The sequence below is a fragment of the Oncorhynchus nerka genome, linkage group LG4 (assembly GCF_034236695.1).
Source record: "Oncorhynchus nerka isolate Pitt River linkage group LG4, Oner_Uvic_2.0, whole genome shotgun sequence".
NCBI lineage: Eukaryota > Metazoa > Chordata > Actinopteri > Salmoniformes > Salmonidae > Oncorhynchus > Oncorhynchus nerka.
This window is the reverse complement of record NC_088399.1, coordinates 55,347,592-55,361,787: the sequence shown is the minus strand read 5'-3', so window position 1 is coordinate 55,361,787 and position 14,196 is coordinate 55,347,592. Positions and strand designations below refer to the sequence as shown.

The following is a 14,196-nucleotide window of genomic DNA, read 5'->3' as shown; positions in this document are numbered from 1 at the left end:
TACATTGGACTCAACATCAAGACCAGAACAACTAATAATTTAAATGCACTCTCCTTCCCTGAAGGCATTGGGTCAGTTGCAACTCACCTCTCAAACACCATGAGGCCCAATTTACACAGTAAAAAAAAACACAATTTATCAGAAGTAATGTTTGTGCTGCTGCTGTAGCAATGACCCTTCAAGCCCTGCTGTCTTTCCATAGCAACATGCTAATAGCAAATGCCTTTGGTCCCATGACTATTATTTGTCTTTTGTTTTGTCCTTTTATTCAAACTTACCCAGGTGGTGAAGCGAGAGCTGCATCGCTCACCCTGACCTGTGTTCCTTACAAAAGGCCCGGGTGAGCTAGAGTACTGTTTCTCCTCGCCTACAACTGCGGCCAAAATCAAGCTAAAGTAATGCCACGCTTGTTATTGTTGCTGATAATATACTACTGTGAATGATGTAGGTTCTACATTTTAAATGTATTATTTTTGTGGGTCTCAATGACAACCCTTGCATCCTCAAACTAGGATAATGAAGCTTCTATATAATTGCATTGTTATTGGAACTCTAGACAACTTCAAATCTGGAGAAGGTAATTATCGTCTCCCTTACTTGGGAGTTAGCCTAGTCATCCTGATTGGCCAAGGCGTGGTAGGTCACAGTAGTATTAAAGCCATTTGACCACATTACTCTGAAGCAGATTAGACCTATTAATTCACGGAATGAAATGGACAAAAGCAGACAGTCAGATTCTAGGCTTTTTATGAAGGACATGGGTCTAAACCTCCAAACCAAATGAACACCTGTCACTTAGGCTCTGTCTAAAATGGCACCCAATTCACTACTTTTAAACAGCCAATAGGGCCCTGGTCAATAGCAGTGCACTACATAGGGAATAGAGTGCCATTTGGGACACAGCCTTCGCTACACCCCATTGTGATAATTGCTTGAACTGTCCCCATGCCACATTCTTTTGAAAAAGGATTTCCTTTCTTAATCTCAAATCAACTTTCTCGAGGAAAGCGAAGGGACTAGAATTCCTTTTTCTTTTTTTCCCCTCTGACTAAGCATATGTTTTATTGGGCAATTAGAAACTCTGACATTGACCTTCTGTATGATGGATACCTGTTCCTACTGTGGTAATTGATAACACTGATCCCAATGTATTTCAAGATTACAATTTAGTCGACGGCTGGGCAAGCGATAGAACAAGATGGTGCCTGGAAATTGGGCAGTGTATTTGTTTCACAGATGTGCCTTCTCTCACAAGCAAATGTGATTAATGTTGCCAAAAATTTAGCATTGTATTAATGTCTAATCAAAGGTATATTCAAATGATGCTATTTAATAAGAGTTGTGTGTTATATGTTGCTTCTGTCACCAGACTGTAGGGGAGCTGCCCTCAAGCTAGCCCTCACCCTGTCCTACCTGTGGACCAGTTAGGTTGGGCTTATACAAATGGAGTAGACTTATGGGTAAGGTGTCATTTGTTCCAATTCTATTCTGTTGTGTATTATTCATCTATAACATTTGAAATCGGAGACCTTAATTTATATTACATTATTTTATAAGTAAATCCATTGAAGATGCTCTGAGATGTGATGTCAATCATTCACTGATATTTGCCTATAATATTCTAGTAGGATTCCATTGATAACCTAGCATTCCATATATATTTTTAAAGATTCTATTGAGGTGTTGCTGAACTTGTGCTTTGTTTTACAGGAATGTCTGATATTGGTTGAGATGGCTTTCTCTGTGGCCCTTTTACAGCTCTCCCCCTAAGGAGACTGTTATTTCCTCCAAACTTTCAGCCTGGGCCACAGTGGGCATAGACACCTCCCCTGATGAACTCTTGGCATATTTGCGAGCCCAGGCTGATGAAAAGACTCCATGGCTACTCTACTACGTTGATCTTCCTGTCCCCATACCTCTTGTCTCTAATTTCATAGAATGGAAGGTGAAAATCATATTTAATTTCTTCAATATAAAATCTTTATTTTACATAAATATAATTTTTTGGGGACAGTTGCACTGATTATTCTGTTGATTTTGATGTGTCCACATACCTATGCAGGAGTGGTTAGAGGCAGACTCCCTGTCTAAGCAGCTACATCAAGGCCTGGACCTTAAGGAGAGCCTGGCTGCACGGGTGAGGGAGGCCATCCAGCGCCTAGAGACCCTGGAGTAGGCCAAGAGAGCCGCCCGGGGCTGGCACTGTCACCACCCACTGTCGCTGTGGCTCCTCCACCTGTCACCCTGAAGACAGCCTGCTGGACACAGGCTGCTGGACATCAGCCAGAGCCCTAGCAGACAAATTAAATATGAGAGGAAAGTTGGACCATGTTTTGCTTTGACCATTTAGGCAGACCTATTTAATTTTTGTTGAAGTAAATTGACTCTTGTTATACTTCGGGATTTCAAGACTGGTGTTGATGTATGTGAAAGGTGGGATATGACTTTGCAAAAAAGTGACAGTGCCCTTTTCGATTGAACATGTACTCCTTAATAACAGGGTCCTGTGTGGCTTAGACAGGTAGAGCATGGTGCTTGCGTTCGATTCCCATGGGGGACCAGTACAAAAAAATGTATGCACTCGCAACTCGTAAGTTGCTCTGTATAAGAGCATCTGCCCAATGACTAAAATGTGAATCACTTATCTAGCATTACATTACAATAGGGGTTGAGGTTGTGTCATTTCTCTTAAATCTGCATTTACCAACTGGTTTCTCATGAGCATACACCGGCCTCATCAATTGAGGACACTATCGGATATGGCGTTATCCGAAGTTGGAATGTAGTTTTGGGACCCATCTGTCCATGGCGCTTGCTGTGATGCCATGTTCTGGACACTTCATGAGTGGCCCAGTGTCACCTTTGCTCTAGTTGTGGCCTTACAATCATCAAGATGAATCCAAACCAGGTGACTGACCAATAGGTTTCATAATTTGTATGGGGTTTATAAGATATATCTCCATACAGTATCAGTAGTAGACGATACACATCAGCATAATTAATATTGAAGAAAAATGAATATAACTTGCAACAATGATTGAGATAGTAATTTTTATGTCAACCGCTGCCGCCTCTGCTGCAGTGCACTGTGGACATGCAGTAGCTGTTTCACCAAGGATTCAGTAGGTGATCATGCAGCTGTTGACTGCCCTGTACAGGATTCACCAACCTCGACGATGTTGTCCATGGAGTGTAGCGTGGAGGAAGATTCACGCGCTCCGAAACTGACGAGAGCTCACTTTCCATGAACGGGCAGATACTTAGATATATCAGATAGGAAACTGCTTTTTCTGTGCATCGGTAGTAAATGGTAATCGTGGAAAATGTGGTATATTTTTGAACACCCAAATAGTTTTTCAGCAACAAAATATATATTCCTTGCCTTTATATTAAAAAAAAAAAAAGTATTTCCCATTTTACAGTGAAGTTTTACATCAACTAGCTATGTTTTATGCAGTTTATTGAATGGTTTGGAACATGAAACCTGACCTGTACTATTAGCGATCACAAATCTTTATGTATTATATATTTTATTGACATGTAGGGCTGGTTTCCCGTGCACAGATTAAGGTTAGTCCAGAACTAAAAAGCTTTCTCAATGGCGATTCCCTATTAAAACCTTTTTTTATTCCAGGACTAGGTTTAATATGTCTGGTTTAACGGCCCGTAATGTTTATTGAAGGCCCCTATGTTTATATACAGTACCAGTTACTAGTTTGGACACACCTACTCATTTAAGGGTTTTTCTTTATTTTTACTATTTTCTACATTGTAGAATAATAGTGAAGACATCACAGCTATGAAGTAACACATGGAATCATGTAGGAACCCAAAAAGTGTTAAACAAATCTAAATATATTTTATATTTGAGATTCTTCAAAGTAGCCACCTTGATGACAGTTTTGCACACTCTTGGCATTCTTTTAAGCAGCTTCACTTGGAATGCTTTTCTACCAGTCTTGAAGGAGTTCCCAAATATGCTGAGCGCTTGTTGTCCCCGCTATTCCTTCACTCTGCGGTCCAATTTATCCCAAACCATCTCAGTTGGGTTGAGGTTGGGTGATTGTGGACGCCAGGTCATCTGTTGCAGCACTCCTTGGTCAAATAGACCTTCAACAGCCTGGAGGTGTGGTGGGTCATTGATGTAGAATAATAGTGAAGAGAATGTAGAAAATAGTTAAAAATAAAGAAAAACCCATGAATTAGTAGGTATGTGCATATGCGCGCAAAAAAACTGCATTGAGTCACGTGATAGTGGATATTGTGACGTCAGATGAATGAAGCCGAGATGGCGGCTGCTGGAGGAGAGCCCTCTGCCCAGAGTGGTCCGGATGATTTGTTCAATCATTTCTACACAGAGGTATGATACATTTAGGAAATATATGCTATTTAAGGTGTTGAACAATTCCGCCCATTAATGCTCTGGATTTGTAGGAGGCCTTTAAGCACCTGCTGGCTAAAAAGCTCGAGAGGCTAACGTTAGCTAGCTCAGTAGCTGACGCGAGCTAGCTTTCGTTTGCTCGCATAACACGGTGTGTGTATATGTGCTAGCTAGCAATTGCTAACACTAACAGCTGTGGTGTTGATTCGCCAGAACAATTCTCAGTGATCCTAATACGCATAAAGTTTGGTAAACCGCTATTTTGTTTTGTAAGTGTAGAGAAATTGTGTTTGCTTTTTAAAAGTGGTGAATGGTTGTATTTGATCTGTAGTCTTTCAAGTATTAGTTTCGGTATTTCACTTATGGATACGCCCCCAACGTATTCGTCAGAAGGCTATATTACAGTACTTGCTCTAGTTAGCCAGAAGATCCGACCCGCTTGTTTACAGTTGTACTTGGGTCTTACAGGATTCCTGTGTAGAAGGCACTGCAGAGCCAGGGCAAAATATGGCTTGGAAAACGTAGAACGTACTGCCTCTGCAACGCAATGCTGCAAGACAAATGCAGCATTACATTAGAAATGAATGTTCTTCTGGTGTACCAAAACGCAATTACGCTGTCGGTGTGATTGAGGTGTTAATCTCGGTACGTGGTGTTTTATGCTGGGTTTAGACAAGGTATGCAAAAGCTGTCATACCAGTCTGCATAGTGGGGCAAGAAAGACTGAGGGCAAAGCAAGCCAGCGTTGCAAATCTACATCTGGAAGAAAAACAACATTATGGAGGACAGCAAAATATTTTAACTCTGGCGGCAAGTCCCATCTACCATAGTGGCAGATGGCATTTACCGTTGTGCTCGCATTGAAAACAATGACATCCAGTTTGCCGTCTACCTCATACCATGTAAACACAGCATTAATCTACACAGGAAGCCTGTCAGACCCTAGTGCAGCTGTAAGAAAGCAGGTCGGATCTGCTGGCTAGTGCTCTGGAATGAATGTAAACATGCTCAGTTCCATCTATCCAACCTTCCCCAAGCGGACTCATGAGGCCTGCGGTATAATGCTACGCCAGCTGGCCAGTGAGAGGGATCAAGATTATGTAAATGATCATGAGTGAACTTCTGTGACCTTAACTAATATGACATTACTTTGTCCAACAGGTAAAGCAGATAGAGAAAAGAGATTCTGTGCTAACCTCGAAGCAGCAAATAGACAGGCTGCTCAGACCTGGGTCGTCCTACTTCAATTTAAACCCCTTTGAGGTAAGTGGCTAGTTCCTGTCACATTCAACTGTAGTTGATCTATTATTATTGTGACAAGATTGATATGTAGAACTGCATTGAAGGGTCCTTAGTACAACACCAGCCACCTCATCAAGAGGTTCAGGCCTCTTGGTATAATGGCTTAGGTGTTGTGCTGACCGACGCATCGTTGCAGTATTCAACCCGTTTGATATACTTGCTGAATGTGCTGGAATGGTGTCAAAGTTAAATGGCGTTAACGTTGTGTGCCCATTGTCTGGGCAAGATGGTAAAGTGCAAGAATGTGTTTCTCAAAGGGAAAGGCGTGGTGTAACATTCTTTGTCCAACACCAGCGACTTTGTCAAGAGGTTTGGATCGCTTGATGTAAATTGGTATTTTACTGACAGCCTCATCTGTGTTGCTTAGGCTATGCAGTGTCAACTTTGCTTCTAGTGAAATGCCTAATTTCAATTGCAGGTGTTACAAATCGATCCAGAGGCAACAGATGAGGAGTTGAAGAAGAGATTCCGAGCGGTAGGTATGCTACATCTCTGACAGAAAGTACCGGAGTATCCCATCTTGGACCAACAGATTCCTTGACAGCTTCCAGGCCATACCACTGTTGAACAGCCAACCCTAGGTGTCCACCTGCACCCTATTAAGAGACTATTTGCATGGACTCTTTACACTCATTCCATACATGCACTCTGACACTCACTACCATCACTGCTGCTTTTATTTATTTGTACTGGTCGATTTACATACGGTCTATTTTATAGTTTAGATTTCCCATCATATCTTAACTGTAAACCTTAGTGGTGAAACATCCACTTCCGTTTGCGATAGATATTGCAACAACAAAGAAGTTAATGCAAAAACATTGCTTTTCCCCCTCGTGCGTGCAATTTTAAATTTTACCTTTGTTTAACTAGGCAAGTCAGTTAAGAACAAATTCTTATTTTCAATGACTGCCTAGGAACAGTGGGTTAACTGCCTGTTCAGGGGCAGAACAACAGATTTGTACCTTGTCAGCTCGGGATGTCCGCAATGATGTCCGAAGTAAAGACTGACCGATATGGGAGTTTTGGGTCCGATATCGTTTTTAGGGAGGCAAAGGTCACAGATTATCGATATAGCTGCCGATTATAGTTTTTTTAGAGGTGGACTGGCAGTGGATAAGAATCCAAAACACACAAATTAATTAACCTTTGTCTCATTGTAAATGTAATGATATTGGTCACATACGTGTTTAGCAGATGTTATTGCGGGTGTAGCGAAATGCTTGTTTCTAGCTCCGACAGTGCAGTAATATCTAACAAGTAATATGTACTCTTTCCATTTCAGTTGTCCATCTTGGTCCATCCAGACAAGAACCAGGATGATCCAGACAGAGCACAACTAGCCTTTGAAGGTAGAAATATGATTGCAGGCACAATATGTCTACATCAGTTAGCCGAATACATTCAAAGAGTTCTTATCAACCCCCAATACCACTATTTCTAGCTGTGGACAAGGCATACAAAAACCTGCTGGAACCAGAACAGAAGAAGAGGGCAGTTGATGTAATCCAAGCAGGAAGGGAATATGTTGAGCATAATGTAAGTAACTGACCGCTGGTCCCTCTGTTCATACGTCTTATAGGGGGCTTCCCAAATGGCACCCTATTCCCTTTATTAGTGCACTACTTTTGACCACTGCCAGCACTATAAAGGGAATAGGGTATATATTTACTGTACAACTGTATTAATAGTAGTGATGCTACTATTACAGTTGAAGTTTATGTATTGCAGTAAAAATGTTGTGCTGTGGCATCTTTTATTGCAACAGATGAAAGAGAAGAAGAAACAGCTGAAGAAGGATGGGAAGCCTCAATTCGTGGAGGAGGATGACCCAGAAATGGTATTGACAAGTGGTTAAATTTAACTTGTAACAGATGTAAGGCTGTTTTGATATTGGGCTTATTGTTATTTTACTAAGGAAACCACTCTTCTCTCAGTTCAGACAGGCGGTGTACAAGCAGACTATGAAGTTGTTTGCAGAGCTTGAAATCAAGAGGAAGGAGAGGGAAGCCAAGGACATGCATGAACGGTAACAGTGCCATTTCAGTGAACTGAATATTGTACATTTAGCGTTTGGGGGTACGGGGGTACGGGGGGGGAGAGAGTATTTAGTCAGCCACCAATTGTGCAAGTTCTCCCACTTAAAGTAATTTATCATAGGTACACTTCAACTTTGTTAAACAAAATGAGAAAAAAAATCCAGAAAATCACATTGTAGGATTTTTAATGAATTTATTTGCAATTTATGGTGGAAAATAAGTATTTGGTCACCTACAAACAAGCAAGATTTCTGGCTCTGACAGACCTGTAACTTCTTCTTTAAGAGGCTCCTCTGTCCTCCACTCGTTACCTGTATTTAATCGCACTTGTTTGAACTTGTTATCAGTATAAAAGACACCTGTCCACAACCTCAAACAGTCACACTCCATACTCCACTATGGCCAAGACCAAAGAGCTGTCAAAGGACACCAGAAACAAAATTGTAGACCTGCACCAGGCTGGGAAGACTGAATCTGCAATAGGTAAGCAGCTTGGTTTGAAGAAATCAACTGTGGGAGCAATTATTAGGAAATGGAAGACATACAAGACCACTGATAATCTCCCTCGATCTGGGGCTCCACGCAAGATCTCACCCCGTGGGGTCAAAATGATCATAAGAACGGTGAGCAAAAATCCCAGAATCACACGGGGGGGGACCTAGTGAATGACCTGCAGAGAGCTGGGACCAAAGTAACAAAGCCTACCATCAGTAACACACTGCACCGCCAGGGACTTATATCCTGCAGTGCCAGACGTGTCCCCCTGCTTAAGCCAGTACATGTCCAGGCCCGTCTGAATTTTGAGCATTTGGATGATCCAGAAGAAGATTGGGAGAATGTCATATGGTCAGATGAAACCAAAATATAAATTTTTGGTAAAAACTCAACTCGTCGTGTTTGGAGGACAAAGAATGCTCAGTTGCATCCAAAGAACACCATACCTACTGTGAAGCATGGGGGTGGAAACATCATGCTTTGGGGCTGTTTTTCTGCAAAGGAACCAGGACAACTGATCCGTGTAAAGGAAAGAATGAATGGGGCCATGTATCGTGAGATTTTGAGTGAAAACCTCCTTCCATCAGCAAGGGCATTGAAGATGAAACGTGGCTGGGTCTTTCAGCATGACAATGATTCCAAACACACCGCCCTGGCAACGAAGGAGTGGCTTCGGAAGAAGCATTTCAAGGTCCTGGAGTTGCCTAGCCAGTCTCCAGATCTCAACTCCATAGAAAGCAGCCCCAAAACATCACTGCTCTAGAGGAGATCTGCATGGAGGAATGGGCCAAAATACCAGCAACAGTGTGTGAAAACCTTGTTAAGACTTACAGAACATGTTTGACCTCTGTCATTGCCAACAAAGGGTATATAACAAAGTATTAACTTTTGTTATTGACCAAATACTTATTTTCCACCATAATTTGCAAATAAATTCATTAAAAATCCTACAATGTGATTTTCTGGATTTTTTTTCTTTCTCATTTTGTCTGTTGGAAGTGTACCTATGATGAAAATTACAGGCATCATCTTTTTAAGTGGGAGAACTTGCACAATTGGTGGCTGACTAAATACTTTTTTTGCCCCACTGTATATCGTTGGTGAAATACAGAACACATCAGCACAGAACGCTCAGTGTAATTGCTTAATACTTGAATTATAGGAATACATGGCCCTCATGTCTTTGATCTTCTTTTGGTGGCCATAAGGAGGGAATACCATTCAATGTTTCGCGTCATTTTTCTCCTCAGGAAAAGGGCAAGAGAGGAAGAGATTGAGACGGCAGAGAAAGCTAAGCGAGAGAGGGAATGGCAGAAGAACTTTGAGGTATGTTGAAAAAAGGTTGTAATTACATTTGAGTGAAAATGACATTAAGCAGTAAACGATCATCTCCCAAAAGAAGCTGGGATGAGGAGGGACGGAGTACCTGTGGCGCAGTGGTCTAAGGCACTGCATCAGACCCTGGTTTGATCACGGGCTGTATCATAACCGGCCGTGATCGGGAGTCCCATAGGGCGGCGCACAATTGACCCAGCGTCATCCGGGTTAGGGGAGGTTTTGGCCGGGGTAGGCCATCATTGTAAAATAAAAATTTGTTCTTAACCGACTTGCCTAGTTAAAAAGGTTAAGAAAAGTAGCTGCTGGCTTTTCAGTTGTTTAACTGAGATTCAGGGATATGGCATTACCACCAGCAGCAGGGTAAAGTCAGTTGTTGTAGAAGTCGGCCCGATATTGCTGTTTTCTTCATGCATCGCTGACTATACCTTACATTTTTTGTCACAAGGAAACAAGGGATGGCCGAGTGGATAGTTGGAGGAGTTTCCAGGCAGGCAAAGGCAAAGCTAAAAAAGAGAAGAAACCCCGGTCGTTCTTGAAGCCTCCTAAAGTCAAGATGGAGCAGAGAGAGTGATGTCTGTTGAGGTGTGATGGTTAAGGATACTACCCAAAGTGTGCACTTGCACACTCCACATCATGTTTAAAAGCATTGGCCGAAGAGAGTTTCCACCATTGTAAAAATCCATGCGAGGAAGTCTGGAAGTGCACACTTCGGAAGAAGGGTGGAGAATCAAGACTCGACCCATTATTCTTACTTACTCTTGACAGTGCATCCACTGTCCTGAGAAATGTACTTTTGTGCTTGTTTTTTAATGTATATAATTGTGACGTGCAACCTCCATGAGAGCATCACACTGACTGGCCTCAATTAAAGTAGGAAAGATGACAGGAAATCTTCCATTTCTGTAACCACCTTAGTTTGCCTGTATTTTTTTATATACCTTTTAAATAAAAGCTTGTTTGTAACAATGCAGTCTAGGTTCAGGTTAGAACAATCGACATCCTCAGGTAACGACTGCCTGGTATGTGTTCAGAAATAGGTACAGGATCCTATAACATATGAAGGAATTCTTCTCTTACTGTGAAACAAGGGGTCCAGCCGCTCTTGGAGGACAATGGAAGTAGATTTCAGAAATACTTCTTTATTATTTCTGCGAGTGCACGAATATTCTCCCTTCAGTTTACTCCACTATTCATGCACTTTGGTTGGCGAACGAGGTAGCGACAACGTCCCGCAAGTATCCCTCTTGCTTTGCCTTCATCAGAATGTCGATTCCACTACACAGAGAAGGCATCCTATTCCATATGTAGTGCACTACTTTTGACCAGAACCATATGGATCCTGGGCAATAGACATTAACTAAATGGGGTGTCATTTGGGACAGAGCCAGAAAGTCCACTACTATTCCTATATTGATGCCCCCTCTCTTCAATACATTGGAATTAGTTACCCCAATTTACCATTGCTCGTGACCCTCTAGCCATCATCTTTGTCATAAGAACATTATTCTTCCGTAACATTGTGCATCCATTCTGTTTTCATATCAAGTGTTTAATTGCAGCAGTGTTGCACTCAATCTACAGAAAGCCAGGGCCTAGTCTGTCAGTTTAACTCTAATTGTTACACTGTCCAATATATTCTTAAATAGGTCATCTGAGTGATCAAGTTATACATTTCCAAAGAGATTTGCCAGTTTAGGCTCATGCAACATTAAAGACAATCAATTCCATTTGGCAGACAGACAAATTGACACAAAGTACACTTTCTTAAAGTGCGTAAATCAGTTCAATGACAAATCTACCGAGGATGTTCTAGTCTAAAGCAGAACATTAACAATGGTCAGGCTCCCGAGTGGCACAGCATCTGTGCAAGAGGCGTCACTACAGTCCCTGGTTCTAATCCAGGCTGTATCACATCCGGCCATAATTGGGAGTCCCATAGGGCGGCGCACATTGGTCCGGGGTAGGCCACCATTGTAAATAAGAATTTTTCTTAACTGACTTGCCTAGTTAAAAAGGTTAAATAAAAACAAGTGAGCGCATGACAATACAGACAGAACAGACTACCAGCACTAAATGACAAAGTGATCTCCACCGCTACAGGGGCAAAGAAAAGATCAAGCAATTGAAATGCATCTTCACATTCACTTACCCACTGGCGTAACAGTTTCTCTGAACCCCCGCAAGGTCATAGTTCTTTTTGGAAGGTTACTGTCAAAATGATTAAAATAAAAAGTAGACTTCTAACAGGCGCGTGGGGGCTGCAGGGGTATGCCAATGCACTTACCCCTTCATCTTTAAACAAACTTAAAAGGTAGACTCAGCAAAATGACATTGCCACGAGCAGCAGATATTGAGATGAGGGAGACGCAAGATGAGCTTGCACATGCGCACAGCTTTGCTTCATGCCATTAGAGTGTGGTAGGTACTGGACCAAAACATCAGAGTTGAGCTTCGCGCTTAGTTGTTGCGGGAATTGACCCACTATGCTGTTTACTTTCTGCATGTGTCATACCGCTGAGTTTACCTTTACAACTTTGGCTTCATTATCATTTCTCATCACAAGTGTTGTTTTTCCTAGAGTTCAGTGTCTTCAACTTCACACAAGGGAAACCTCATTCCCAGTCATTTTTTGTTACCACATAAATATAGGTCAACTTAGAGCCTGCTGGTGGACCAGATTAAAGTGCTAGATATGTAGCTTCGGCCCGGCTTTCACGCACGTGAACGAAGCCTGGAAGTAGGGGCCAGGTGATACAAGTTTTGTCTCACATGACTTTACACTGGTCCCCGCTAGAGGCCATAGAGCTCTGGGCGCCTCCTGTCCCATTCACACTGAGCCCCTTGAAGGCACCAACAACTAATCATTCTTCGCAGCTTTCTGGTTGCTCTTGGCATTGGTCTTACTCTACATGGGGATAAAAAAAACAAAAAGGTTAAATGATCCGTCTCTTGTAAGTTTTAATACTAAAATCCTGGCCAATGGTAGCCATGTAAGCCCTCTGTAAAGAAGAGACATTCTAAATAAACTGACACTCATGTCTCTTGTGATTCCCAAGTTTCATCCATAAACTCCTTTAGTCCATCAAAATGAAATGGGTATATTGTCAGATCAGATGTCCACTGAACGAGTGACTTACATCTGTCATTATGACCAGTCACACGTGACGTTCACACACACAGAATTACCTTAGGGAGGAAGTGCTGGCTCCTGACGGACCTCTTTACAATCTTTCTGTTTCCTACAGTAACACAATACAGAAACATTAGAGATGCTTCAGTGGCATTGTGAGAGTCTCCCAAGCAGATACACACAGTGCATTCGGAAAGTATGCAGACCCCTCGACTTTTCCCACGTTGTTACGTTAGTCTTATTCTAAAATGTATTTACGTTCCCCCTGATCAATATACACACAATACCCCAAATTGACAAAGCAAAAACAGGTTTTTAGAATACTTATGTAAATGTGATATTTAAGTTCACACACCATTTACTCAGCACTTTGTTGAAGCACCTTTGGGCAGCTATTACAGCATCGAGTCTTCTTGGGTATGACGCTACAAGCTTGGCACACCTGTATTTGGGGAGTTTCTCCCATTCCTCTGCAGATCCTCTCAAGCTCTGCCAGGTTGGATGGGGAGCATCGCTGCACAGCTATTTTCAGCTCTCTCCAGAGATGTTCAAGTCCGGGCTCTGGCTGGGCCATACAAGGACATTCAAAGACTTCTCCCGAAGACACTCCTGCATTGTCTTGGCTGTGTGCTTAGGGTTGTTGTCCTGTTGGAAGTTGAACCTTCGCCCAAGTCTGAGGTCCTAAGAGCTTTGGAACAGGTTTTCAACAAGGACCTCTCTGTACTTTGCTCTGTTCATGTTTCCCTCGATCCTGACTAGTCTCCCAGTCCCTGAAAAACATCCCCACAGCATGATGCTGCCACCACCATGCTTCACTGTAGCAATGGTGCCAGGTTTCCTCCAGACGTGACACTTGGCATTTAGCCAAAGAGTTCAATCTTGGTTTCATCAGACCAGAGAACCTTGTTTCTCATGGTCTGAGTCCTTTAGATGCCTTTTGGCAAGCTCCTAGCGGGCTGTTATGTGCCTTGTACTGAGGAGTGGCTTCCGTCTGGCCACTCTACCATAAAGGCCTGATTGGTGGAGTGCTGCAGAGATAGTTGTCCATCTGGAAGTTTCTCCCATCTCCACAGAGGAGCTCTTGTCAGAGTGACCATCAGGTTCCTGGTCACCTACCTGACCAAGACCCTTCTCCCGATTGCTCAGTTTGGACAGGCAGCCAGCTCTAGAAAGAGTCTTGGTGGTTCCAAATTTCTTCAATTTAACAATGACGGAGGCTACTGTGTTCTTGGGGACCTTCAATGCTGCAGATATGTTTTGCTACCCTTCCCCAGATGTGTGCCTCATCACAATCCTGCCTTGGAGCTCTACAGACAATTCCTTAGACCTCGGATTGGTTTTTGCTCTGACATGCAGTGTCAAATGTGGGACCTTATATAGACAGATGTGTGCTTTTCCAAATCATGTTCAATCAATTGAATTTGTAGAAATATCAAGGATGATCAATGGAAACAGGATGCACCCGAGCTTAATTTCAAGTCTCATAGCAAAAGGTATGTTTTTTTTATACA

General features: G+C 42.4%; 1 protein-coding gene and 1 long non-coding RNA gene across 3 annotated transcripts; both read left to right on the top strand.

Moving 5' to 3' along the window:
* Positions 1-305: 305 nt before the first annotated feature.
* LOC135571426 (uncharacterized) lies at positions 306-3,636 on the top strand. 2 transcript variants are annotated; one of them, XR_010463799.1, is made up of 4 exons: positions 306-340; positions 1,370-1,460; positions 1,711-1,945; positions 2,063-3,636. It is a non-coding gene; the product is annotated as an uncharacterized LOC135571426 (long non-coding RNA). The 2 variants fall into 2 exon arrangements; XR_010463798.1 differs by having other exon boundaries at positions 312-395.
* Positions 3,637-4,254: 618 nt separating this feature from the next.
* On the top strand, positions 4,255-10,521 carry LOC115128221 (dnaJ homolog subfamily C member 8-like). The gene is made up of 9 exons (XM_029657886.2): positions 4,255-4,360; positions 5,543-5,644; positions 6,102-6,158; positions 6,969-7,035; positions 7,128-7,222; positions 7,452-7,523; positions 7,621-7,712; positions 9,468-9,543; positions 10,001-10,521. Exons 1-9 carry the CDS (start codon positions 4,274-4,276, stop codon positions 10,124-10,126), a joined length of 774 nt encoding a protein of 257 aa, XP_029513746.1. The 5' UTR covers positions 4,255-4,273; the 3' UTR covers positions 10,127-10,521.
* Positions 10,522-14,196: the final 3,675 nt, after the last annotated feature.